Raw genomic sequence first — 26,175 nt, forward strand, 5'->3', positions numbered from 1 at the left:
TTTACCTCTGTTCATTTACTGGTAATGTATTTTACACATTGTGTTTGAATGAACTGAGATCAAATAAAGACAGTGATTATATTTACCTATATTTATGTAACTTGTTTGTGGCTTTGGGCTTTCAACAAAAATGACCTTGCAGGAACCAAAGAGGTGTTTTATTATTATTTTATTATCAATAGCCTTCAAAAATGTTCCCTTCAAGTTATTTTAATCAGTCGTGTGTTACATACTTAAATACAGCAAACATATAAAAAAAACAACAAACTTACATATTATTACATATTACAGTGTTGGACCTGTTACGCACAATGAAATTGTACTGATCCTTGGTACAAAGGTTCTTTTGTGTTTTTCATTTTCACTGATCATAATATATTAGTTTAAAAAGTATAAACCTGTCATAATCATAAATTTGGCATTTTAAATCTAACTTAAACTGAACTTCCTGAACAAGCAGACAGCTTGTATTTGTAGATGCAATGATGGTTTTAATAAATAGCTCTGTGGAGCTCACTACTGTCAAATAACCCCAATAAGAGGAAAAACTAGAAGGACTTTCAATGAGACAACATTCTTTTACTAACAAAAATATCAGTACCTTTCTTTACAAAAAAAGCAGTTGAAGATCTTGTTAAATATAAAAATGGACCACGATCACTTATTAACTTGCTTCAGAGTTCTCTGTGTTGGACTGTTTGGTATTAGAGTCTTGCTCACTGGTAAACGTGGAGTTTGCAACTGATGTTTCTGCAGATGCAGCGTCTTCTGAGGCTTGTTCTATTTCTTTGTATTGCTCCTGAGGCACGTTGTCGTCTTCTTGTGGGTAGAGCTCTGGGTAACGCTGCATACACTCCTGCATGGCCCGGAATTGTTCAAGGCAGTCAGAGCCCTTCACGTCCTCTTTGCTATAGTGGAAACAGGAGAAGGCGTCTTTGAAGCCCGTCCCACAGGGACCACTGGCCATTCCGCCCAGGCAGGGGCAGTTCCAGTTGATGTCTCCATTAGGAAGAATCAAACCTATGATGAAAGCAGAACATTTACACGAGGTTAAGGAAAAAATACTCCCCAAATACAATTTAGCCAGAAGGAGTTTTATAGTTCATCACCTCGCTCCTCATATGGATCATCAGGATCTTCCTCTACAAACTCAGCACTACTGGGTGCTGCATGATCCTCTTTGGTGACAAAGATGATTCGGTCTTTACCTGGTGTAAACAACACAAACATACAGGGAAGCTTTACTTATAATTTAACAGTTCCTTTGCGTTTACATATTTTTGTGTGCTACGTCTAATGTTCAACCACTAAGTAGAGCAGGGACCCTGTAGTTTCGGAACAACCACAAAACAATGATGCGAAGTAACGATGAGTATTCACATATAGTGGAGGATGTAGTTACCATCCGGAAGTGGACGAGTTCACTAAAATCCAGCATGGTTTAAATGAATGACAACGCATCATGCGGTGACGTCACTGTAGCTTGTTGGTCAAGGTTAAACACTGGGGTGGTTACTATATGTAAAAGACCCGATCACTCAGCACTAAAGGCGAGCCAACACTAACCGAGAGGCATTACAGCAACTGTAACGACAGTTTCCCACTTCTTAGCCAAACTTCAGCTTTAGCTTTCCTGATAAATTAGCAACATAACATTACCTTCTTCTCTGACAGAGCTCATTTCTTCACGCTGGAAACGATCTGACTGCTCTTTGATGCGCACGGTTATGACCAACACAAAAGCCGACACGTGCTTTTGTGACCGCCGTTCACATCAGAGAGCTTCTTTCATGACTACCCGGTGCAAAAAGCGTGGACTCTTCCTTTATTCATCAAATCTCCTTCCGGTAGCGCAGACACTCCGACGGGATTTGCTGCCCCCTACAGTTTACAGTCGGTCACGCAATGAAATGGTGTTTACGGTTTAGTTTTTAGCCATCTGTATTCGTTGAAATTCACACATGCACAAGGCAATGCATGATATTTAATTATTACAAAAATGTTGTAGTAGATACCTCTTATTGATACTGGTTGGTAAATTAGTAGATGATTGTACTTAAGTACAATGGTTTAGACATTTCTCCATAAACATTTGATTGAAAATGTGTTTTTTTAATAAGCTTGATATGAAATGTATTTATTTTTACAAATTCAAAATATTTTATGTTACACGGATATTTCATTTGTAGTCTATGTACAGAAAACAATATGAAGAGTCTGAAGGCATTTAGAGTAGACACTTAAAATAAAACGTAGCAAGTGGGTAACAAAAATGAATGCGACACACAAGTAATACTGCAGCTTCCTGGGATGCCATACATTAAAACAGTGAGACCCATTTTTGAAGCAGACATCAGGTGACTGTAGCTTGACAGGCAGAACCCAATGTGAGCTCCACATCCTCTTCTTACAAAACCCTGTTAATAAAAACGCTAGAACTCAGGGTCAAAAAAGGAAAAACAATATACAGTACTTGACTCAGAGTCTGAGCATTCATTTTGTGGTCCACAGCTTCTCCTGATAGGCAGACTGACAGAAAAATAAAGTTAAAGCAAGATTATAAACTAAATAACACCAAGCAGACAATCGAGTGCTTGTTTACACATAAGAGGCAGCAGACCATCATTTCCAAGTGGAGTATGCGTGCGCACTGAGGCGATCTCTTCAGTTTGTAAAAAACGACAAAGTTCCTGCGTGATTTCATTCACTACAAAAATGAGGCGTTTAAAGGATTCTTTGATCTGATCTTGGGTCCAGTAAGAAAAAACAACTGAAATGTCTGACTGTGTTTTTTTGTGAGGTGGCAGGGCTACACAGCTTGTTGCTCCCTCCACAAATCTTCCAATGTCCCATTTGAGTCTTGAGAAGATTCCTCAAACATTCTGGATCTGCAGAGGTGATGATGCCATGGCTTCACTTGAATGTAAAATACACAAGACATTGGTGGTCCTAATAAAATCTTGTAGGTGGGAAACACTGATGTCTCTAAAAGAGGAGGGCTCCCATGCTGCCTACTTCGCTCTGTTCCTTCACAAATATCTCAAAGTACTGATAGATGATAGTGACGGCGAGCAAGATACCAGTGCCAGAGCCGATTGCTCCAAGGAAGTCAGCCATTACTGACAAACCACCGATACAGAGTCCACCAAAGGCAGCAGCTGTAGGGATGTACCTAGAAAACAGATTGGGAGGAACCATGAGTCATACAGCAAAGTAGGCAGAAACAGGAGATGGATTGCACCATTTGTTCAAATGTTACATCCTGGTTTCTGCAGAGCAAAAATATGTAATATGTAGCAATATGTAGCCACACATGACAGCTTTAAACCTTTCAAAATGTAAAAAAGGTAAAAAATAAAATGTACACAAAGGTTTTTGATTTTACCTGTTCAGCTCATGGACCATTGAGGTTTCTCTGTGTCCCCTCATTACCATCTGCTGCTCTTTCAGCTGTTTCGCCACCTGGATGATTGTAAAGACCAGAATTCTAAAACACAGTCTGTTTGAAATAAACTGAACACACTATCTGCTTGAAAGCTGCTACAACTTACATCTTTAGCAGAGGAGCCGGAGACTTCGATCCAGGTTTTAGAGAAAAAGGCACATGATCCAAGCATGAAGATGATGTAGATGACTGCGTGGACTGGGTCATCTAGAATGGAACCAAATGACTCTGGTGGGGAGAAGTAGTAACAGAGTCCACCGACTGGGTAGGCACGGGCTGGACCGCCAGATGATGTGTCCTATGAAAAAATTAAGCATTTGCATTATTAAGCATTTATGGGGACGCATTCAATTTCCTAAAAGTTGTGACAGTATCGGCAAACCATATTTAAATGTCTACTTACAGACCAAGTTCCAAGCAGATTAACGAGGAAATTGCCACTGAAGCGTGTAGAAAGCATCTGGGAGATAACATACAAGTTGGAGACCAACGCAGACTGAAGGATGATGGGAATGTTAGAGGTGTAGAACAGCTTTATTGGGTAGGTGTTGTACTGGCCCCGATAACGAGCTGACTTGATGGGCAGATCCACTCTGAACCCCTGTGAGGAGAAGTGAATGGATAAGACAACTGTAAGAAATGCTTGGATTTAATTGACCAACCTGCCTGTTACACATTACACAGTACAGAAAGAAACCACGCAAAGGAAGTGACAACAACTGACCTGAAAGTATATCACTACAGCAAAGACGAATACTGTGGCAATGAGATTCATGAGGTTGGGTAGGTTCTGCCTGTAGAAGGCTTCTCTCAGAGCACGGATTTTGTCTGTGCGTGTGGCCAACAGGTGAAAAAGAGCAATGATTGCTCCCTCAAACTCTGTGCCTGAAAAAAACAAAATCATAAATACATTTCAACAAAGTGTAGCAAAGCAAAGTTTTTAAAACCATATGATTAAAACTACTAATTAGAAAGAAAATGAGCGTGTTAAAACAACACATTTCAGGTCTGATCAGTGTTTTTGTACCTCTTCCGGTGTTCACAGTTGTGGGGCTAAAGGCTTTCCAGACGATCGTCTCACAGATGTTGGTAGCAATAAAAAGCGAAATCCCTGAACCGAGACCATAGCCCTTCTGCAGCAACTCGTCCAACAGCAACACAATTAGCCCAGCCACAAAGAGCTGTGGACAAACAAATTAAATAAGGAAAGAAAAGTCCCTTATTAGTCCCTCAGTGGGGAAATTTATTCTCTGCATTTTGACCCACCCCCCTTGGGAGAACAGTTAGCTGCCACATGAGCGGCAGTTTTAGCTGTTGATTCAACTCATTCTTATAGCACGATCTAATACTAAATGTTTACACTTGTTAACAGACAGCACCTCCACTGTCATTGAAGGAGTGAAGTCAGGTAATCTACACAAACCTGTTGGTTACATAATCCTGATGATGATTTAGTGAGTCAGAGTCAGTTTGTTTTTAAGTATAATGCAGTTTACATCATAATAGTCCTCCTGTAATTACTTAAGAGATTACATTTTTTGGTGATGATGTCTTCACAAACCTGAATGATGATGAGCAGACAGATTCCAGCACCCATCTCTGACGGATCCCCATACATGCCAGTCATCACATATACGATGGCCTGACCAATGGTGATGATCATTCCAAACACTGGAAAAACCATAAACAGTATTAGAGAAGCAAAGGACATCGGTGTATATACCTGCTAATAAGAGTTTACTAACATTTCTGAGCTCCATTAAAGAGGGCTCTGTCCTTTGGTGTGTCGCCAACTTCGATGATCTTAGCTCCAGCCAGCAGCTGCATTATCAGGCCTGAGGTGATAATAGGCGAGATACCCAGCTCCATCAGTGTACCTGGAAAAAGATATCCATGTTAACAAAGTAGTGAAGGAGACACGTGTTTGATGTTTTGTTCAAATATTAATATTAGCTAGATAAAAACCTCTGTTTGAAGCCATAATTACTCTCATCCAGTAAAATGGATCTGCTGAGTCGGAAGACATGATGCCAAAGAGGGGGATCTGAAAATTAGACAATTTTTTTTAAAGTTATTAATAGGTTGGCTTCTTTGAAAAGACGAGTATAAAAAAATGCTTCAAGGGAACTGCAAGTCTTTTATTCACAAAACTTCCTAAACAATACAAACAACTTTTAACAGCAAGACTTTAAACAAAGTATTTTGATTACATAGTTTGACAAATGCACTGACTCTCATATGGCTTCTCAATGTGTAAAATGCTGATTTCACTAGTGGTGCTTTATTTGATTAAACAATAGATCAGCCGAGAATCAAATACTCCGATTGATTTAATCAGGGCAAAGGCAGCGATAATTCTGTAGTGGCTGCCAGCAATAATTCATATAACTATAGCCAAATAATAACACTAGCGATATTCCTTGATAACACATTTATTTTTGCCATGTGAAACACTTTACCTTCCATTTTAAACAAAATTTTTATTTTATTCAAAGTAGTTAGATCATTAGAGTGGTTGATTAAATTAACCCATTATACACATACACACAAAACTATTCGACGTATAGGCTGACTGGAGAAAAAGACTGGAATAAAATACGGACACAATTACTCGAGACACTTACCTGGCAACAAACCAGAAAGATGAAGAGCGTGATGGCCGTCCACAGCACTTTTTCCCTGAACTGGATCTGTTGGTCAAGCAGATCAGGTATATTTACTACCTAGTAGCTAAAGCGAAGACAACACTGAGCCCTTCCTTCAAATATGAGAATAAAATCAAAAATACACACCTTTCTTTCAGGTTTCTGGATCTCTGGCAGCACTGCACAGAATGGCTTTATCACCTCCAAGAACTTGACTGGAAACAAGCAGACACGAATGTTAAGTAGTGAAAACTGCCAGCGGCTCATCAGTGGGACGTGGCAGTGGAAGGGCTGACTAAAACCAAACAACACATTCAAATAACGCCTTCGTAAGACGGCGTTTCCAGCTGTTCTGTCTGTACCGTTCAAATATCAATAATACACATTTCTCCCTCGCTTCATACACGTTTTACGACCTACAGGTCCAGGACAGCACCGGTTGAGTTATGCGTCGTCATCACTAGAACGGAAGTGTCTTTGAATGAGTGGCTAACAGGTTAGCTTACTATTTCCAACCAATGAAAAACAGTGTGGTACTGACAAGATCTAAAATTAGACGGAAATAATTGCTGAAATAAATCGCCAAATAATTCACTGGGTCCACAGAAAGTCCAGGAAAGTCTCGCGGCAACACATAAAAACACTGCCAACCGGCTACTTAGCCTAGCTAGCAAGGCAAGCTAGCCGCCTGCCAGAGTTCAGCGTTAGGCAACGAAGTTCATTCAGACTGTTCTAAACAGCAGATTGGCCCCAAATACAGTTCATCCAAAGGACAGTGTAACATACGATAAGTGTGAAGTGATACTCACTGCCCATGATGTCCAGCGGTCCAGTTAGTCACTCCTCTACGGTAACGCGGAGCAGACCCAGTGTCACTACTGAGCCACAGGCAGCAGACTCACAACTTAGAGACACGTCACGTCAGGGATTTAAAGAGACACACACGTCAGACACACGTAGAGCGGAAACCCCGCTGCTACAGCTTCTGTGGAAACTTTTCGGGCCTTGTTATGTTTTAACTAACACAAATTTAAGGGCATTACATTATTAAATAGTAAGAAGAGACATTATTAAATAGTAGTAATTTATTAGTTAATAAAGAATAATATTGCAATTGCTTTAGAACAAACACAGCACTGACGGTGTAGGTGAATGCATAGAAAACATGCAATCCTTATTAGAAAAGATAGAAATACTACAAGTCAAGTATCTAATATCGTCCTCAACTCCGGTCTTGCTGTACAGTTCAGGACGACCGTACGTCTCCACCAGAGAGCAGCAGTGGCCTGAAAAACATCTGGTTCAGGAAGAGAAAGCCAGATTAGAAACAGAGCTGATCCTCATGTGGTGTGACTGTAAACAGAGGCAGAACCACACACATCAAGGGCATTAGAAAAAGGCTAGATCCACTGAAGCCCACATTTGTTTTGATAGACAGAATCTAATTCGTTTCATTATAAATAATAATTCAATCATAGTTCTGTGTAAATTATCAAAGTCATATAAGCACACACTCACCCATTAACACATACATTAAAAAACTTCTGTCTTTCAACTCTTAACAATATCAACTCTTCTTCTCTTGTGTGTTAACAGAACTTCTCTACTGACTGCACAAGAAATGATGGTGTTTGATTAAGCTCTAAGAAAAGCTGATCATTGTAAACGGCTGATGACATTCTGCCACAAATGTCAGTGTTTCAAATGTCACGGCCGACTGCAGGAGAGCCCATGTGGGAGCATAGAAAGAGAAAGGGCCTGGTCTTTGAAAGCACTCCTTGATAACATGATGCCTGTGAATCACAAAGGGAAGATAAAAGAGCTGCTTCAACAGAATACAGCCTTATCTGTGCCCCTGTCTGTCAGGGAGATCCTTCCTCTGCGTGGTTCATAGCTGAACACGTGTGTGGTAAATACAGCGTACAAGTCTCTGCTTCCTCTCTGATGCCTCCTGCCCTGAAGCCACTTCTTCCTATTTTAAAGACATCAACTCTGAAAGCACATGCAGCACTTTAAAGCTCAACAGCTGCAGGGCTACGCGGCCTGTAAATAAGCAGCCATGCAGGAGTCTCTGGCCATCACTGAAAGCCTTCAGTCTGAAGACGATAGTAGAGTAAAGAGAGTGAAGTAAACAAAAATAAGCCTTAAGGTGAATGTATTATTTTGATGCCACATGCGTTTTGGAGATTGCATGTCACGTGGGAAAACATTCATTTTAAGGCACGTTAAGAACTAAGGTTTAGGACAACAGCATGGAAAATCCAACAAACATCTGTGCAGTTCTCCCTGTGTTTTAATGCAATTTCTCACATTTCTCATTTAGTTTCACCATCCGCTGAAGCAACTGAGCAGCATTTTAACATCTCGCTATTTACATCTATCAAAATAACCTTAACCCTGTGTGTGTGTGTGTGTGTGTGTGTGTGTGTGTGTGTGTGTGTGTGTGTGTCTGCCAGATTATCAGTACCAGCTGGCACCGAGGAGGAACCTGCGGTAGGATGCTTTGAGCAGATGTCGGGGGCTTTGTAAACGCCCCGTGTTTACAGCACGATGTGTTCTCTGACGCGTTCCACCACCTTTAGCTGTGATTGCTAAAGGCGGCTGGACAAAACTGGGATACGATGAGGAAATACAGTCATATAGTGTTTGTGTCTACTAGAGGTCAGGGGTCAAAGTTGGAGGGTTTTAGCCGGTCGATATAATCATCCCCATCAGACAGATGAACATTATGCTCTTAACCCCAGGTTACATAAACGTCTACAGCTCACAGACCCCCAGCCCCTCCGTGCAGGCATTTTCTCACGCAGCATTAGACGGTTAATGAACAGCCCAACCCTCCAGCTTAAAGAACCGGCCCTATAGAACAGCACATCTACTGAGACTTTCCTCCTATGATCCTCATTACCCTCATTTAAAGGTTCCGTCAGACGCCATTGTGGTGTAAATGACTGACAGCATGAACGTCATCATTGAGCCATCGTACCTTTATCACCTTCCACCCACACACGCTCACTCAGTGTAAACCATCTATGGGCACTGCAATTAGTTCCAGGAAGTCTGATATCAAATGGAAAATGAATTCATGGGAGACGCGCGCAGTCAGGTTCTAACTAGTAGAGAACCAAAACAATCCCAGTGGGAGGATAATGTGGTGCGACTGACAAATCACATAACAACCCTCCAGGAGTTAATCATACCCACCGGGACCGCAGTCATGAGGTTTAATTCGGATTATTCCAGACTAAGACCTGTAAAGTCATAGCTGTCTGGACCGGTCCCGTCCTGTCTGAGCTATATTGAGCACACACGATCATACGCTTCACTCCGGCCGCTGTGGGGGGAACCAGTGTGCCTCTGCTGCAACGCAGAGACCGGTCCACGGCTGCTCCCACAGAAAGTCCCTGGAAATATCCTGCACTGGACATCTGCCCTCGAATTACATCTGAGCTGTGGACACTGCACACAGTGCCCTTCCCTTTCTTCAGAAGCTCATTCATTTAGCAAACAGAAAAATAACCCACGCAGATCATTTCATAGATGAAGCTATATAATATAATTAATATAATATAATTAGTTATTAGTTTCAGCAATCAGTGTGAAACGTTCACTATCACCTTTATCCTATGATGAAACATTTCTGATTAGACATAATAAAATTAAACAGACGAAAGAAAATCTGCATGTTTAGTTTCTTTTCTTCACCAGCGAAATGAGACCATTTCCAGTACGTAACGTGTTTTTGTGGAGCCTTGCTGCGTGCGTGCTGACCGCGTATCAAAGGGCTTCACGTTTATTTTTCTAGGATTAATCTCCCCAGCTGTTCAAACATGTGAACAGTCCGTGTGACGCTCAGCAGACCGGGGACCCTTGCAAATCTGACGATCAAAATAAACTGATAGCAGCTGGTGCAGGAAATAACCTAAAGGCCCCGCCACGCCACTGGAGTTATATAATCCTGGTCTTCTTCAGGTCCTGTGCGAAGGCATCAGCGCGTCCTCTGCCCCGTGCCCGTGTGCATCCTGTTCATGCAGCCTCAACATCTCTCTAATCTCTGTGTGAGGTGTAATAAAAAATGAGTGAAACATCACATTGTGTTGTTCTGACCTAGAGCGGATCCGTGTACTAATAAATCCCACGACCGCCGAACCCATCACCGGAGAGCGTGGCGTCGGCCTGTGTAGACAGCTGATAGTCACACGTTTGAATATTACGACAGCAAAGATAAAAAAGGACAAGCTGTAAAGACATGAATCAGAAATTCTCTGTTCGATGCCATTCATTCTTATTGTTGGCAGCTGCGTATGCGCGGGTTCGGTTTGTGCTCAACCTGTCGGGCAGAGTTCAACGATCCTCATTAGGCAGCATTAAGTGAGATTTGAGGTGTCGCTGTATTTCAAACATGGCCTCCCCCACTTTTCCTGGGAGTTATTTTAAGCCTATAGACTGTTGTTTCTGCAAGGAGAGTGGGTGTGAGCATTCATCAAGCACCGCTTCCTCCTCATCAGGCCGTTCTAAATGTTTATCCACCCACCTGCACGTTTAACCCTTTGTGAAGTACCTAAGCACTGAAAGCAGAGCTCCGGCGCTGCCTCCCCCTCCCTCCCCTCCCTCCCCCGCAGACAGGTGTGCCAGATTGCTCAATAGTGACGTAGTATTCCAGGCATAGTTTCCACACAGCCAGTCTTTCCGTGGACTCCCCTTGGCTCCGTAAAGCGGATTAACACAAACCACAAAGCCGTGTGCTTTTTTGATTATTCTAATGTTTTCGGTGCCTTCTGGTCATCGCACACTGCTTTTGTGTTTCAGCTCTAAATGCAGAGTGAAATATGTGTTTTTCACATCCAGGCTCTTCAGGTTTTGCAGCACGACACAAAGTCCGTGTAAGAAAGTCTTTTAATTAAAGCCATCAGACAGAGAGGCTGACGTACAATCACATAATCACATAAAAAATTGAAGGAGCTATTACAAATGGAGCAAATAGTGTTTGCAAATTCACACAAACTCCTGAAAGTTTACTTCACTGTATGTGAAAAAAATAGATCTATCTCTTACATCACAGATCATGCTCCCTGTGCTAATGAGGTCAACTAGGTTGCATTTGATCCCTTAGGACATTACAAAAACTCGGCTTCGATCCAGAAACATTTAAAATAAGAATCCAATTAACATTTAATAATAATTATATTAAATTAACTTTAATTTAGCTGTGGAACAGGTGTCATTCATTCTGGTTATTAACACTGACTCTGGTGAGAGCATTCGGACATACTGCTCCTCTTGTCTTAGTTATGAATCACTCCATGGACAAAGGCACCCGTCAACGTCCCAAACCAGCACTCCCACAACACAGACACAACACAGAAAAACAAGCCTAATCATCAAATCATCCGATGGCGGTCACGCACATCAGAAAAAAGGAAAAATATCCAATTTCTGGGACTGATTATTAATATTGTTCTGAAATTAAATATGTTTTTAAGCTTCATCATAAAAACCAAGGGGACATCTGAGCTAATGCCACGATGGAGCAAAGCATATTGAGCTAAATCTGTTTTGCAGATTTCAGCAGCAGATGAGGAGAGAATGTTCAGATATTTTTAGATCTGAAAAGAGAAAAAGATAATCTCTCTCATCTCGTGCCTCGCGCAGTCGTCGCTCCAAGAACGTTTTTTTTAAATTTCACATATAAACAAACACCAATTCAACCCGTGGGTTTATTTACCCACTTCAGTACATGTGTCTGCTATCATGTAGCTTTCAGGCAGCTCAACCTGCATCTGAAACAGGTGTGTGATGCTACATTCTAGTCATAGTTTCCTCCATCTGATTACGTGGATACAAAGCTGCTGGTTTCGCTTTTAGGTTCCCAGGTTTCATAGTGAGGCTGCTGATGTGGAGCTGTTGGTGCCTGTAGCTGGCAGCTAACACCTGCTAATGCTTCCTGCTTAGTCTAAGCGCTCTAATGGAGGTTTGTAATGTTTGAAGTGTATAATCTGAGCCCAGCACACATCGCCGCTGGTGTCGCCACCGGATGGACACAGAGCCAAACCCCTCAACTAAACAGCTTAATGACGAGCTGCGCAACTGCGATGGTGAGGTTTGTGGTTTTAGTATTTACAGTCTTGAGCAAATTTGGGAAAAACAATAGAAAAAAAAGCCTAAAGCTTGTTCTCTTGTTTGAGTTATGGAAATTCACAGAAGTTAACAGCACTGGGTCTCTGCCATTAAAATTAGGCTTCACTACACTTAAACTCCTTGGGAAAACTGTTAAAGGCTGATGCAACAAATGAACCTCTTTGAACCCTTCAATGGTGTCAGGACCAAGCCAAAATCAACCTCATCCACATTTTCCTCCTGATTACTCATAAACAATGTCACACCCTCTGGTTATTACATAAGAGCTAGCACACATTTACTTCTATGAAAAAATTTAACTCATGTCGACATTTTCCCCAGCAGTAGAAACGCAGAGTAAATATAAAGAAAAGGAACCAAGCTGCGTCATTCTTCCGACACCTGTTGGCAAATCTGGTGGCAGGACACGGCTCACGTTTCCCTTTCCTCATGTCTGTAGTCCTTTTCCAGTAAATGCCAAAAGTTCACCACACACACACACATTGTCTATCTTGGTTAACACATTCTGATTAGGCCAAATGTAACAGTAACTAAGAACTCTGAGTCACACGGTCTGACCCTCACCAGAACTCTTAGGGTTTCACACAGTAAACAGACACAATATAGAAAATAGTTTTTAACACAAATGAATGCATTTATTTCCCAAGACACTTAACACACAGGTATACAAGAGCAGTACTGACTCTTGTAGTAACAAAACAAATCAAAGTCGATATTAGAACATTTAGAGTGGCAATATGGAATGTACTAGTTTCCATTATAAAAACCTTTAAACAATATTTTCAAATAAATAGTTTCTATATAGTCTTTTTAGCTAGTGTTTTAAATCAATATATTCTTTGTTTAGTCATAGCTTCAGGAATGAAAAGGAGAAATAAAAACAACAAGAACAAAGACAGTGACAAAACAAGGACCTTATCCCCTTTGCAATCCCCTTGTCAAGAAAATATTTTGTTTATAGGAAAAAAAGCACAGGGGAGAACAACTGTCCCTTCTTCTAGACCTAAAGAAATTTGTTCTTCCACCTATAAGTGTAAATCCGAGTGCCCAGCGGACACAAACACTGTTCCAAGCGCCTTAAAAGATACAAATAAACACAGTTTCCTTATCAGAAGCGTAAGGTGTGGATTTCTACAAGGCAGCTGACCTAGCCAGCCATGGTCAGCATGTACAGTCTACTAATAATGTGCTGTTCTGTTGGGGCAGCTCAACTCCATCCACAAAAAAACAAACTATCACAGGTAAAGCACCATGTCAGGCTCCTACCACTACACTTCAATTACTTCTGCGTTTATCTTTCTCTCTCGGAGAGAACTTAATGAAGAGTCTCGCGGTACCAGAAGAGGAGCGGAGGGTGTGCGTGCTGCGATGCTACAGGAGTCCCTGCGCTGACAGACCTCCGTCTCATGCAACCATTTTTCTACCATGTACGACAAGAACCGAAGCAGTCTCAGAGGGAGAAAAGTGCAAGTAAGGGCACAGGCGGCCCTGTCCTCTAGCAAGAAGGGAGCGAGCACGACGCCCACTCTGACTCCCCCCTGACGCTGCGGGGTCTGAGGATCCATCCAAGCAGAGGAGGCTCAGACCTGCGTGTTGGCGTAAGGACTTTGCACCGTGGGCTGGCAGGCTTCCAGCTCAGCGAGCCCTTGCCAGCTTTGAAATTCAGACCATCTTGGCTCCTGTGCAGCTTCAGTCAGTGCTGTGATCCTCGAGCTGGGAGATTATCGTGATGAGATTCTGGAGGCCAAAGATGAAACCGCTGTCCTGGCCTTCGTGCACCACGCTGTCTTCCCCATAGTGCCGACAGGTGGTGTGGGCAAAGTCGATCATGCGCACGTCCACCATGGGGCTGCTGATGTCTCCTGCGCTGTGGGACGAGCGCCCGCCGCCACTGTTGCTGCTCCCTCCGGCCACGCCTGCACCGCCGCCGCCAGAGGAGGAACGAGGGAAACTGAAGGCTCCTCCCGCTTCGTCATCGTCCTCCTCTTCATCTGAGGGCTCATCCTCGTCACCCTCCTCTCCACCCCGGTGTCTGGGTCTAGTGGGAGCCCTGGGAGGGTCTCCGTCATAGATAATCAGGAGGGAGCTGGAGTAGAAGCGGTAGGACTCGCAAGCCTCCAGAGCAGCTTGCATCTCCCGCAGCCTGCGGAGGACGGGGGAGAGCAGCTCCCGACGCAGGCGACGGCCATTGTGGAAGAACTGGTAGAGCGCCTCCTTAAAGCCCGCGAGGGTCAGCTTACGCCCGTGGTACTTATTCATGAACATCAGCTGGCCTGAGTCGGACTGGTAAACCTGCAGAGGACACGGAAACATGAGAACTCGCGATGCTGCTTATTATACGAAACAAACTTCAGGGCAGAGCGGCTGAGCTGCTTTTCTACCTGCATGCCACACAGTCGCACTCCAATGGAAGCAGATGTGCTCTGTTGACATTTGCGGATTTGATTGGCTTTTTTCTCCTCTGTTGCATCGTCCCCGTGTTGGCGAGTTCCCATCTTCAAGTCTAAGACACATGGTACTGCATAGCGCCATGTCAGGTTCTCCAAGAGGATAAATTCTGTGAAAGATCATTAAGGATTGTACAATAACAAAAAGAACAAATGCAAGACTCTTGTGTTTTTATTAATAACTAAGCCCACTTCATTTAACCACAGTGAAGGATACTATATTGGTTACGGTGCTTTGCGTTCTCCTTCATCCTTTGTAATTGCTGCTGGTGACATTTAAGACTCCAGGGGTTGTGTTTGATCTGAGGAACCACGTTGCCTTTCTCCAGGCTGAAGTACAAAACCTCCGCCTGCGGCTGCTGTTGCACCTCGTCGCGGTTGTAACTGCAAAAAAAAAGTTGACAGAATGTCAGCAGCGCTACAGAAGGCGCTCATGACAACACACGTACTCTGCTGGAGCGTTCAGCTGTGTCCTCACCTCATGATCTTGTCTTCTTTGCGACTGTGTCGGGCTCGTTCTTTGCTGTAGTTGTCGTTCTCCAGAAGCAGCGCAGGCTGCTTCTTCTTGCTCCACTTCAGCATCTTGCTCTTGGGCTCGCAGTCTATTGAGGGATCCTTGTTTTCTAGGTCTCCAGATTCGCTGTGGAGGGGGTAGGCAATGAGGCACAGGTTCCCTTCTTCATCCTCCTCGAAACTGACCGACACCACACCTAAAAAGGGTGAGAAGAAGGTGATCTTTACTACTTTTCTTGCTAAATTTCAAACAATGACATAGACAAAAACACACTCACAGAACATACAAAACGACAGAGAGGGGAGAAGAAAGCGAGAAATTTCAGTATTTGAGATTAACAACTCATATCAAAGAAACAAAGTGATGATATCAGTCAGTAAGGAAGACAAAGAAAAACCACACAAGACTGAAAAGAGTCGACTTCAGCAGGACATTTATTAACCAGGTCAAAGCATCCTCATAAACCACACAATAACTCATCATACAAACTTTCGATCTGTCAGCCAAGACGGTAGAATAATGTCCAGTTCCGTTTCCACACATGCACAACAACAGCAACAATTTACATCAAACGTATTCATTCATTTTACAGAGCATGAGCAGAGATAATCAACAGGATACACACGGCATAAACACATTTATTTACTCAAACAAGGGTAGATGAGTCTAACAGATGTTTCTGGAATCATCTTAATGGTTAAGGTAACATACTGTACCTTAACGCCAATGCTAATTTATGACATGATCCACAAACAGCCACCCCCACACCCCCCCAGCCCATAGTAAAAGTCCCTACAAGGGCCTGTGTATTTCAGGGTGGGGGAGCTGTTGGACTGAGAATAAACACCACAGCGGCAGCATCTGATACAGATAAACCATAGACAGGAAGGCGGAAAGTGTTCGAAACAGATCAAGACAGACGGTAGCACGTACCCGGACACATCACGTGATACATAGTAGCATTCGTATTACAGAGCAGCCACATCGAAACAGACACGCCCTGTCGACGAAAGTGGTGTTAAATGAAAACCACAACCCTGCGGGGCCCGTGTTAAAAATCTGTTCTGCAAACGCCGCTTCCGTGTTTCTACTGCAGCCTGCGCTGACGTCACCGCCTTGCAGTAAGCCACGCCCCGAGACCCGGGCCCGACTGGCTGCGCTGTCCACGCTGCGCCGTCACTACCACCACAGCCTCGGGACTTGTGAGTCACTCTGACGCGATTCTATAGTAATGAGTGGAGGCTCATGGCACAAATCGACTTAGAATATGCTAAAAGCTTAGTAGTCCACTCACGAACCTTTAGGGTTCCTTGGATTTTTTTACGTGTACTATCTTTTAATAAGAGAAACAAATTATTATTATTATTATTGTAGAAATTATCTGACTCAAAGCAGAAATAAAAATGTGACAATTATGCTTTATCAAAATGTTTAACAAACTTCCTGTCACTAGTGTCTCATACATCAGTCGGACGTTTCTGCCTGATGACTTGCACTGAATCTGTCCACTATCAGCGCTCTTACATTGACTGCTCTCCATCCCAGGTCTTTTTATAGTCCCATGCTGCATTGCTGAGGAGTCAGGTACCAGGCATGTGCCTTATTTTCGTCACAAGGCCACATTAAGACATATGTATCAGAATGTACTGCATGCAATTGTCTGTGCGTGAAACTGAAGGCCTGGACGCATTAAGGAAACACAATATCCCATTTAAGACCATGCGTGTGTGAAAATGTGTATGTGTCCGTGTTTCTTTAACAACCTGGAACCTGAGCTGGAACTATCGCTAACCAGCTAGTGAATTACGCCCCCGGTGATCTGCCTCATTTATTTTTGATCCCCTCTCATTCTGAAACCATAGCCATCTTTAAAGCCCAGCTCGGCACCTAGAAGACTGGCTACTCATCATCCTGGCAGCAGCAGGCCATTAACTGGGATGCTACCTGAAACCCATCCGTGGAACTAGGCTGGGATTCAGAACGCTGTCCATCCTGCCAACTGCTCCAACCCCGGATGACACCAGTCGTAATATGCGGCTATTGTAGCTTCCCTTTGCAGCTATTTCCAGCCGCTGGACTCTGTTCTGAATAAACAGATCGCTGCCCTTTGTATCGTGAAATGCACCGAAGATGACCCGTTAGCTGTTAGCAGATGCTGAGTTTAAGGACAGTTGCATAAACATGACTCACGATCGACTCTTCCTGCAGGCCTTTGGTGGATCCTTACCTTTATACTGAGGGGTGAACTTCCTCATGTCCGGGGGCAGGTTCTTGTAGAACTGGTGCTCCCGCGGGATGAGGGGCTTACAGATAGTTTGCTCCCCGAACCGCAGCACGCAGGAGTGGCCCCCCACCTGGTGCACGAAGGGCTCAAGCATCACCCCTTTCCCGGGAAAAGGAGTCCCGTCCGCCTGCATGAGGGCTTCCAGAGCGGGGCTCATCCTCACTCCGCATCGGACTGCTGAGCAAGTCGGACCCACGTCGCACGGGAGGCAAGAGGCTCGGCCGCTCGCCGGGCTCCCTATCCTTGGGCTCTTTCCGGTTGGCTCGCGCGGGGGCGCTACTGGTCGCCTGCTCGAGCGAAGCGCTGAAAAACAAAGAGCTGAGCCGAACAGGAAGGACACAGTCAAAATGCCCTGTTCTCTCGCTATCCCTCGCCGGAGGACAAATTATGAATCTATTCCAGTGGGACGAGCTACCGCCGTGTTTGGACGTGTGGGAAAAAGGCTACTTCGACGGGTTTAGAGGCTAGCTTTAGCCTTTTTAAAGGGCCGTGCGGGTCCGTAGCCCTCCGTTGTGGGGCTGTTTGCGAAAGTGACAACTGAACTGAGCCCCAGAGCAGAAAAGCAGCCTAGGCCCCTCCCCCTCCAGACGAGCAGCCAATCACAGGGCCGCGGCTGTCGCTGGGAGGAGACAAGGCACCTAGGAGAGGATCAAGCAAACAAAGAGGAAGGAGAGAAATTAGGGGGGAGGGGATAACAGGAAAAATACTAGACACAAAAACACAAGACTGAGGGCTTTTTTATGTACTTGCAAGCTTCATTATTCTCAGTTTGCAGCTTCCGGTTTGCTCTTGTACACATATCTTTTTAGGCAAATTGTGGAACAAAGTAGAGGCAAGAGGTAATTTGCATTGTACATCTCATTTTAATCATTTTCAGGTTTGTTTATATCCCAGCTATAAAAATGAGCCAGGCTGAATTTCTGTTTTACCAGTAGAGACTAGTCTATATATTAAATATATTGGCCTGAAACAGAGCGTACAGTCAAGAGGACCTGTAAGATGATATGGCAGGAACCCAAAATGTCAAGAAGTGACGTGTGCCGAGTGTTTTCTTACTGATAACCGTTCTACAGGTGTCTCATTTTACAGGTCTGTGTGGTCTTTTGGGGTCACAGGATTTTTGTGTTGCAGGGCTGTACTTGGCCACAACAACACATACAGGCATCAAGGCCGACTGTGGTTCGATGACCTATCTGATGTGTATATGGAGACTGCAAAAGAGAAATCCTTGTTACTGACGGTGTGAACGAAGCTGAAAGCCTCAGTGGGATCACATGCAGAAATATATACTATTAAATGGGACTATTAAAGGCTTTTTTATTCTTATTCTTATTCTTATATACATAAAATATAATATGAAGTGAGCGTTCATTTGTAGGACTTATCAGCATTCTAGCTGAGTCACTGTCGTTTTGCTGATACGTCAGCTTTGCTACTCATCTCTCGGGTCTATTCCCCAGAACAATTGGTCACAGGGACCTAAGCCCAGCTACTGTATTAGACAAACTAGTGATGCAATCTCCAGCAACCTTCTCCGAGTACTATGCACTCAGAACTGTGCGGCTTTCTACCATCCAAGTAGACAAGTGGTGGCTCTAAACATTTTTATATCACCCTGCTATTTTCCAATTTTTAAATACATCAGCTACCTTGTATGATGAGACCGTGAGAGTGTGACCCATCTCACTCTGTCCTTTACCAGCATGAGCTTAGCCGTCAGTCTAGCCCATCAGTCGTCTGTCTGTGGTTTGACCCAATTTGTCTATGGATAAATTTTATTATTGTATGGTCTCACTGGTATTTTTATGCCATGTATTGTGGACAAGGTCAGCTCATTGGAAATGTATGGCCTAATCACGTAAACATGTAACAGACTATTATTGAGGTGGTGTAACTTGAGAGCGCTTCAGCTGAAGACACCTCTGTAAACAACCGGCACTTAAAGTACAGATTAAATAAAGGGGTAAATGATAGGAGTGTAAGGAAAAATGTATGTTAAAACTCTTTTGTGGGGGAACCCACAACTTTTTTGTTCTCCCAATCTGACAACCCACACTGTAGCAGCCCGTGAGCCCTCCCCCTCGTCCACTGACACGTGAGGAAGCAAAAACATGGGTGAGTTTGACAGCTTGCCACGAGGGGATGGGCTGATTTGCTCCTTTATTTAGGCTATGAGCCACAAAGAGAAGTAAAGTGTTTTGATAGAGACACCCGGTGCCAGGTCAAAGGCATCCTTGTTTACCGCACCACCCACAGATGCTCATGCACATCTATTAGGAAACAACAGTAACGAGTAGACAGCAGGGAAATGGAGGAAGTCACAACGTGACTGTTGTTTCCCTCCTGCAGATTCCACCGGTAAACAGGCTCATCTGATTACAATCTAGTGACTGCATGATTGTAAAACACGATCGTTACCTGCTTTGTCCGAACCTTGTTCCAAGTCGTCAATGTAAGAACACTGACATTTAAGACTCTGGCTTTTGTAATTTCCCCCCTCGGTCACAAAAGCAGACACAAAACGTGAGTTTGCTTCACAAAAGTTTAACAAAAGCAACAGTGACACAAAAACTAAATCTTTTTATTAGTCCATGCTGAACATGATAGATTCTGATTTCCAGGATAGCAATGATAGCAATCATAAATGACGTGTCCCTGCAATATACAATGAATAGGTGATCCATTACAGCGTCATAACTTCCTGTGTCAACGTTTCTTCTTCGAACTTTGAAGCATAATGTTGACTGTATTGTTTCCACCAGAGTAGGCAGGAAAACCCCTTCCAAGTGGAGGTAAACCCCTGCAATCCAGAGCCAGATGGTTGTAATGTTTGGCATTGTTGGGCTTTAAGGAAACAGCGCTACAGGGTCGGCCTTCCATAAAAGCGACCCTCAGAACAGCTACATGTAAAAAGTCACGTTATAACGTGAGGGATGATTGAGTGAGTGCCATGCTTCATGTTGCTGTCCATTGTGTGGTCCAGTTCTTACATGGCCCAGTTATACAGTCAGTGGATCAGCGCGAGTCCTACAGAAACACATCACCATGGGAACAGGCTCAAGAGGACGATGCGTATGTGGGCAGCGCGTGAAGACATACTGAGATGTAGTAATAGAGGAGATGCAGACATGTTCTGGACGTTATTATTACTATTCCCAGCAAGAATAAAATAAAAACACAAAATATTTCAATATTTTATTTTGTTATTCTTCACGAACAGCGGCACACATATCAAGGTCGTGTGAAGCCTGTCTAGTGCCTGTTACACATCTTAGATCCTTACACACTCCTCCCTCCAGTTATACCTTTGATTCTCGATCTCCACCAAATAATTGGGTCACACGCCGTGCACCCAGTGTCTCGTCCAGGTGGCCAGAAACTGCCTGTATAAGGTCTTTGGATAATTTCCAAGCGGCTGAAATAAGTTTCATGCACGTGTCTCTCTCCTGCCCGACATCCCATCTGACTCACTACCAGACTGGACCAGAATGTATTGTTGTTGGCAGGGAATCGCTGAGTGTATCTATAGCTGGAGCAACCTTTCACACACTTCATATATCCTGTCTACACTCCTGGAACACCTTTGACATGCTGAGACCATTTTGTCTTTACAAGTTTCACAATTATGATGTATGATTCCGTTAACAAATGATGGAAATGCCTTAAATAAAAGAATAATGGGCAATATTTGTGGCTGTAACAGGATATCGTTTCCGTCAGGGTGGTTGAGGTCTGAGGTGTTAAATTACAGATTGTTTTCCTTTAATCAAACAAAGTTGCCTCTCACCATCCTAATTCCTGTTCTGTGACTTCTCACTGCACCCAAAGTCCAAATAGCTGTCAACGCCTCCTGTATTTAGTAGCACGCCACTACACTCCTATGGTTTCCTGCGAGCAACACTTACACATGGCCACACACAAATAGAGGGACAAACGAAAGCAAGGCCGTAAGCACAAATTCCCACCATGAATATAATGACTTACAGCCAAATTTGAGAAGGACAAGCACAACTACAACTTCCCAGCATTGGGAAAACATCAGCAGTGTGGTCACAAAAGCCAGGAAATCCCTTTGGTTCTCATCTTAGTCACTGCAACACACAGGCCTGGTGTAGAGAAAACAAACTCCGTAGAAACTCAATTTGGTTTATTGCAATATAAAAGCACACACCCTGCTTATTAGCAACGTCATCTCACATTGGGATTCGGTCCAACACTGACAGGATGCATCATCATCCTTCATGCCTGGAAAGCTTGGTGGGTGGAGACTCTCAAGCAAAACAAAACAGGGTTTCCAACCTCACAACCTAAATGTGGCGCTGTCTCTGTTGAGCTCCCTGCTGTTTTGTCAAAAGAAACAAAAAGGTGGAAATAGTCCCCTTTGAACTGAAACGCTCTCTGAATGAACTGTCTGATGAACACGGCCCGCGCAAAGTGAGCAAATCAGTCGAAGTGACGTGATCTGTGTTGTTACTCTGCTCTGCGTTTCTCCCAGCGGTTCACTGTGCATTAACCAGTTCCACATGAGCAAAGTATGCAGCGACCTACACAACAACACTCCTCCTAAGGCCACACGTGTTATATAAGCGGGCACGTGTTGCCAGCCGCAGGACTGCCAAAACCTGGGAACCCTAATATTATGGTTGTCGGGCCCAGACACGCATGCACTCACACAAGCTCAGGCTCATGCACGTCGAAGGCTCGGCCCAACACAAACAGAGCGTGGAGCCATTTACCATTCAAGGACTTCCATGAAATGGAAGTTCATTGGGTCACATGGGAGTACTCATGGATAAAACGCAAGCAGTGACCTATTCCCCAGTTTCTGCCTGCTGAGAAAATGGAAATAAAGGTACTGTAGTGAAATGGAAGTCGGACGGATGCTGTCAGGTTTTGCATTCGGGACGTGCAATTGTTTATCTTCTGAATTCGGCTAAGTATAAAAGAGATAAAAATCTCCATTGGTTCTTTTGCGTTGGAGGCCGGTGATACATGCAGCTTGGGCTCTTCTCACGTGCAAACCCTATAAGAACGACCCACGCTGGAGTCGAGCACACTTTGGGCTGCAGCAGCTTTTTTTTTTTTTCTTTCCAGGAAAATGGAGTAAACAGCATCTGCTGAAAGTCAGATCAGCCACTCCTCCGCGTTCCGCTGGCCGCAGACAGCGTGTTTTCAGTCTGCAGATGGAGGGGCTTTTGGAGTTTCCTCACATGTCGCTGCTATGTGAGGGAATGTGGACACTTTTCTACAACTGAGGGACTAACTTTAAAGAGATCCTTGAATGTAATAGACCAGTTATGGTTACGTTTTCATGACAGCATGTGGCTCTCCCTGTATTTGCATACCTGCATGTGCATGGACAGCTCTGTGCGTTTCAGTTAAGGGAAGTTGGGTGGGGAAAAAAAAAAGTTTCTTCAGTAAGTGCGCTGTTATATAACAGTCTGACAAATCCACGCTGACTGTATCTGAACCTCATGACATGGACACAGAGTACAGATTGTTCTGCGGCGGTGGCCCTGCACATTCACACGCAAGCTCACGGCCTCGCGTCAGATGAGTTCAAAGGTCATTGCCATTACTCTTTCAGATAAAACTAGATAAAAAAGAGTTACAATAAAGTGTGCAACACTGTGTTGTCACTAATATTGGTGCTATGTGCTAATGTGGAGCTCACTATACTGTGGTTTGCTGCAGCCGCACATCTTTGGTCATAAATAGTTACCAACATGGACTAAAGCAAACTGACCAGCACTAGTTGTAGTAGTTTCTAATTATCACCCAGGCCGACCAGTAAGTCAATACCACTGATAGGAGCTAGCAGGGTGAGAAACCATCAATATCTCTCTTTGAGAACTGCTTTAAACTGGTCTGCTATTAATCCTATGTTTACATTGGCTTTTTTTGCTGGATAATAGCAATAATTTACGATTCCTGGTGAAATGGATGTGAAACAGAGTTTGGTTCCCGTCTTGAGAATGTGCAACCATTTGTTTCCCCTAGTTGATTCTGAAAACAGCATCTGGGTTCGAGGGAGGGAGAGGACTGGGTTCATGCGTTCCCTGTGCTGCTGACAGGGAAGAGTTATAGCGCAGCACTGTGAGAGCTCCCCTGCATTCCCCAAACGTCCGGTTCTGATTGAAAAACTAAAGTACAAGTAAGTACAGAGCTTGGTAACACGTAACTGCCAAATCTAATGCTATTTAGATCTGGGATGTCGTCCAGGGCTGCAAGTTTACAAGTTTCCCACCAGGGTCTCAGAGTTTATGAGGTATCAGGAAAAACTTAAGTATAGATATATAAATCATTAAACTTAAGACAATGTATTTTGAGTGTGCATCTGAATCAGAGACACTGTTCTTGTTCCTGTTCCTCATAAATGGTTGCTCATTTTCTTAAACAAACCAAGTGCTGAGTCAAACAGCAGCTCCAAACATCCCTGCAGCAAATTAAATTAGCCTAAAACAGGGCTCCCATAAAGCAGAAGGTGACACTGAGGTTCCAGCCTAATTAGAAATAGGAGTGCCAAAGAATATGGAGTGAATAAAATGGGCTCAGCACACATGCATCCCATTCACGTGTCTCAGTCCTGCCTAGTTTTCCATCTACTTGTCATTCCAGCTCTAAAGTGTGGGTTGATGGTCAATAACACATTGCACCAGTGGCTTTGAATCAATCTGCGGGGACCAGGTCCCCGAGGCCCAGTGATTGATTTGAAACTCTGTGACGTCTGCTCTGTGGCACTTTCTTTGTTAGCCGCTTGTCCTCTACAAACATCATAATAATGTGCCAGGCTGGTGCAGCTACGCTGAGACAGACGCCTTCCACCACCATACGCTTCGGTGCGATGCATGCAGTCTGGACGTAGGTGGGGGTGTGGGTGCCAGCTCTAAGCAGCGTGCAGAGTGCTGCTCTGATTTTCTGCTTATTCTCACAGCACGTGGCTGTAGGTGCACGCTTCTGCAGAGCCTGCACCATTCAGCTATACACCCGTCTGTCGCTCTGTATCTAGACCTGCCTTTATCGCTATGCTGTGTCAGATACACAATCTCCTATTCTGACCTCAAACATATCTGCATTCATTATATATATTGTAAACCATACCATATTTATATTTCCTCTATGTTATATTGCATCTTATGTCAATCTTATGTTATGTTATCTAATCATAGCATTTATAAGACAGAACCATTAAATACATTGTTTGCATTCATTTTCTTCATTTTTGCCATGTCATGCTTTCCTCTCCTCATCCACATCTGCGCTTGTTCCTTATTGCAGATGTTCACAGATGCCTCCTGTGTCATATTATCTCACAGTATTTGTGTTATTCAGTGTTAACATCTTCGCAAGACAAACTAAAAAGCTCAATTCACTAATTGAGCCAATCGAGATTATCCCCATCCTTTGCCTCTCTCGTCCCTCCTGCATCTCTCTCTCTCTCTCGCTCGCTCTCTACTGCAATGTGGAATTTTCCAAGCACAGAGAGCGCTGCAGTGCCGGGCTCAGCGTAATATCAGGTGAAAAGAACCAAGAAGGAAGGCAGAGAGAATTCTACTTCACTTGCATCACCACAAACCTGGGCAACTGTGACGAAGGTTTCACTCCCTCATCTTCCTCCAGTGGAAAAATACCAGACAGACGTAGAGTCACAGAGGCAGCTGTGGAGAACAGATAGTACTGGACCACTAATTATTATGTCATTATGTCAGGTATACTGTATGTCAATATGACACGTATAAGATGTTTTATATATTTGTGTCATAAAGGATGAAGAGATGCTTCTTTTAATACAATGACTCTAGTTTTTCTCTTTTTATTGTGTAGGTCAGCATAAAAAGCTGCTTGTCTTTACACAGTGCAGCATCGCTGTCAGTCGGACTGGCCCATGTTTGCGAATTTCCGGCAGTCCATAGATTCGTTGAGTTGGACAAATGGTCCCCAGTAGCTGATGTGACAAACGCTCCTGCAGGAAAAGAGTCATATGCCAGCGAGGTAGCGCAGACACTGCAGCATTTTCGCTCAGAGTGGAGGAGGTGGTTGTAAATGCGTAAACGACATTCTGTGCCTGTGACGGCCGTGCGGCGCCGGCTTTCTGTGGGAGCGCGGTACCAGGACCGGCTGAGGTCATCCGGAGATTAAATCACCTTGGATGCTTTTTGCTGCAGGCGGCCAGGACAGCGTGAGAATGATGATGATGATGATGATGGAGGAGGGGGTGAGGGAGAGGCACTGAAGGGGCATGTGTGTCTTACTGCACTGTAATTCCTGAGTCATCGCAGATGGATATGAAATAAAATCAGATCAGGCAGTTTATTAACTACCACCAGCCAAATCTAATGCAGTTTAATACAGTTCAGCAATAAGTTCAGCTTTTCTCTTGTTGCTAGCTGGTGCGTGACATTTAGGTGTTTTTATTATTTAGCTGAAAAAAGCTTTAAAGAGACGTATTCAAGAAACACTTGTCCAATAATTGTACAGTTGAATTCATTTATGGATTATGCAGAGATGTTTACTGTTGGTTGAAGTCACTTTAGCTTGAGAGACACCAACTTAAGTAGCTATATGGGACTGTAGGAGCAACTGGCAGCAGGTCGGCCAAATACTGGATCAATTAACAAGGTTTGACGTATCTGAGAAAGTGACAGGGTAACAAACACCAGCTAGTGTGAGACCTCAGCCGGTCCTCTTTAAATACTCCCATCATT

At 43.8% G+C, this 26,175-nt stretch overlaps 3 protein-coding genes across 3 annotated transcripts; all 3 read right to left on the minus strand.

The window, feature by feature from the left end:
- Positions 1-154: 154 nt before the first annotated feature.
- chchd4b (coiled-coil-helix-coiled-coil-helix domain containing 4b) lies at positions 155-1,838 on the minus strand. Its single transcript, XM_029150124.2, has 3 exons — positions 1,660-1,838; positions 1,110-1,208; positions 155-1,020 (listed from the first exon to the last, which is right to left on the minus strand). Exons 1-3 carry the CDS (start codon positions 1,679-1,681, stop codon positions 665-667), a joined length of 477 nt encoding a protein of 158 aa, XP_029005957.1. The 5' UTR covers positions 1,682-1,838; the 3' UTR covers positions 155-664.
- Positions 1,839-2,091: 253 nt separating this feature from the next.
- Positions 2,092-7,045, minus strand: sec61a1 (SEC61 translocon subunit alpha 1). Its single transcript, XM_029151934.3, has 12 exons — positions 6,900-7,045; positions 6,238-6,305; positions 6,070-6,135; positions 5,411-5,489; positions 5,191-5,322; positions 5,007-5,116; positions 4,473-4,626; positions 4,170-4,330; positions 3,849-4,046; positions 3,552-3,743; positions 3,386-3,462; positions 2,092-3,172 (listed from the first exon to the last, which is right to left on the minus strand). The coding sequence occupies exons 1-12, from the start codon at positions 6,904-6,906 to the stop codon at positions 2,986-2,988; spliced, it is 1,431 nt and encodes a 476-aa protein (XP_029007767.1). The 5' UTR covers positions 6,907-7,045; the 3' UTR covers positions 2,092-2,985.
- A 5,790-nt stretch (positions 7,046-12,835) lies between these two features.
- On the minus strand, positions 12,836-18,013 carry ip6k2b (inositol hexakisphosphate kinase 2b). The gene is made up of 5 exons (XM_029151162.3): positions 17,414-18,013; positions 15,151-15,382; positions 14,890-15,056; positions 14,607-14,782; positions 12,836-14,517 (listed from the first exon to the last, which is right to left on the minus strand). Exons 1-5 carry the CDS (start codon positions 17,625-17,627, stop codon positions 13,915-13,917), a joined length of 1,392 nt encoding a protein of 463 aa, XP_029006995.1. The 5' UTR covers positions 17,628-18,013; the 3' UTR covers positions 12,836-13,914.
- Positions 18,014-26,175: the final 8,162 nt, after the last annotated feature.

The sequence above is a fragment of the Betta splendens genome, chromosome 5 (assembly GCF_900634795.4).
Source record: "Betta splendens chromosome 5, fBetSpl5.4, whole genome shotgun sequence".
NCBI lineage: Eukaryota > Metazoa > Chordata > Actinopteri > Anabantiformes > Osphronemidae > Betta > Betta splendens.

Coding starts and splice junctions, on each gene's coding strand:
- chchd4b (XM_029150124.2), bottom strand. CDS start 1,681: ATGAGCTCTGTCAGAGAAGAAG. Junction 1,209..1,659: donor GAGCTCTGTCAGAGAAGAAG/GTAATGTTATGT, acceptor TGTTTACACCAG/GTAAAGACCGAATCATCTTT. Junction 1,021..1,109: donor TGATCCATATGAGGAGCGAG/GTGATGAACTAT, acceptor CTTTCATCATAG/GTTTGATTCTTCCTAATGGA.
- sec61a1 (XM_029151934.3), bottom strand. Junction 5,323..5,410: donor AATTATGGCTTCAAACAGAG/GTTTTTATCTAG, acceptor ATCTTTTTCCAG/GTACACTGATGGAGCTGGGT. Junction 4,627..5,006: donor GTCTGCTCATCATCATTCAG/GTTTGTGAAGAC, acceptor GTTTGTCCACAG/CTCTTTGTGGCTGGGCTAAT.
- ip6k2b (XM_029151162.3), bottom strand. CDS start 17,627: ATGAGCCCCGCTCTGGAAGCCCTCATGCAGGCGGACGGGACTCCTTTT. Junction 15,057..15,150: donor AAAGAAGACAAGATCATGAG/GTGAGGACACAG, acceptor TTTTTTTTGCAG/TTACAACCGCGACGAGGTGC. Junction 14,518..14,606: donor TGCGACTGTGTGGCATGCAG/GTAGAAAAGCAG, acceptor TGTCCTCTGCAG/GTTTACCAGTCCGACTCAGG.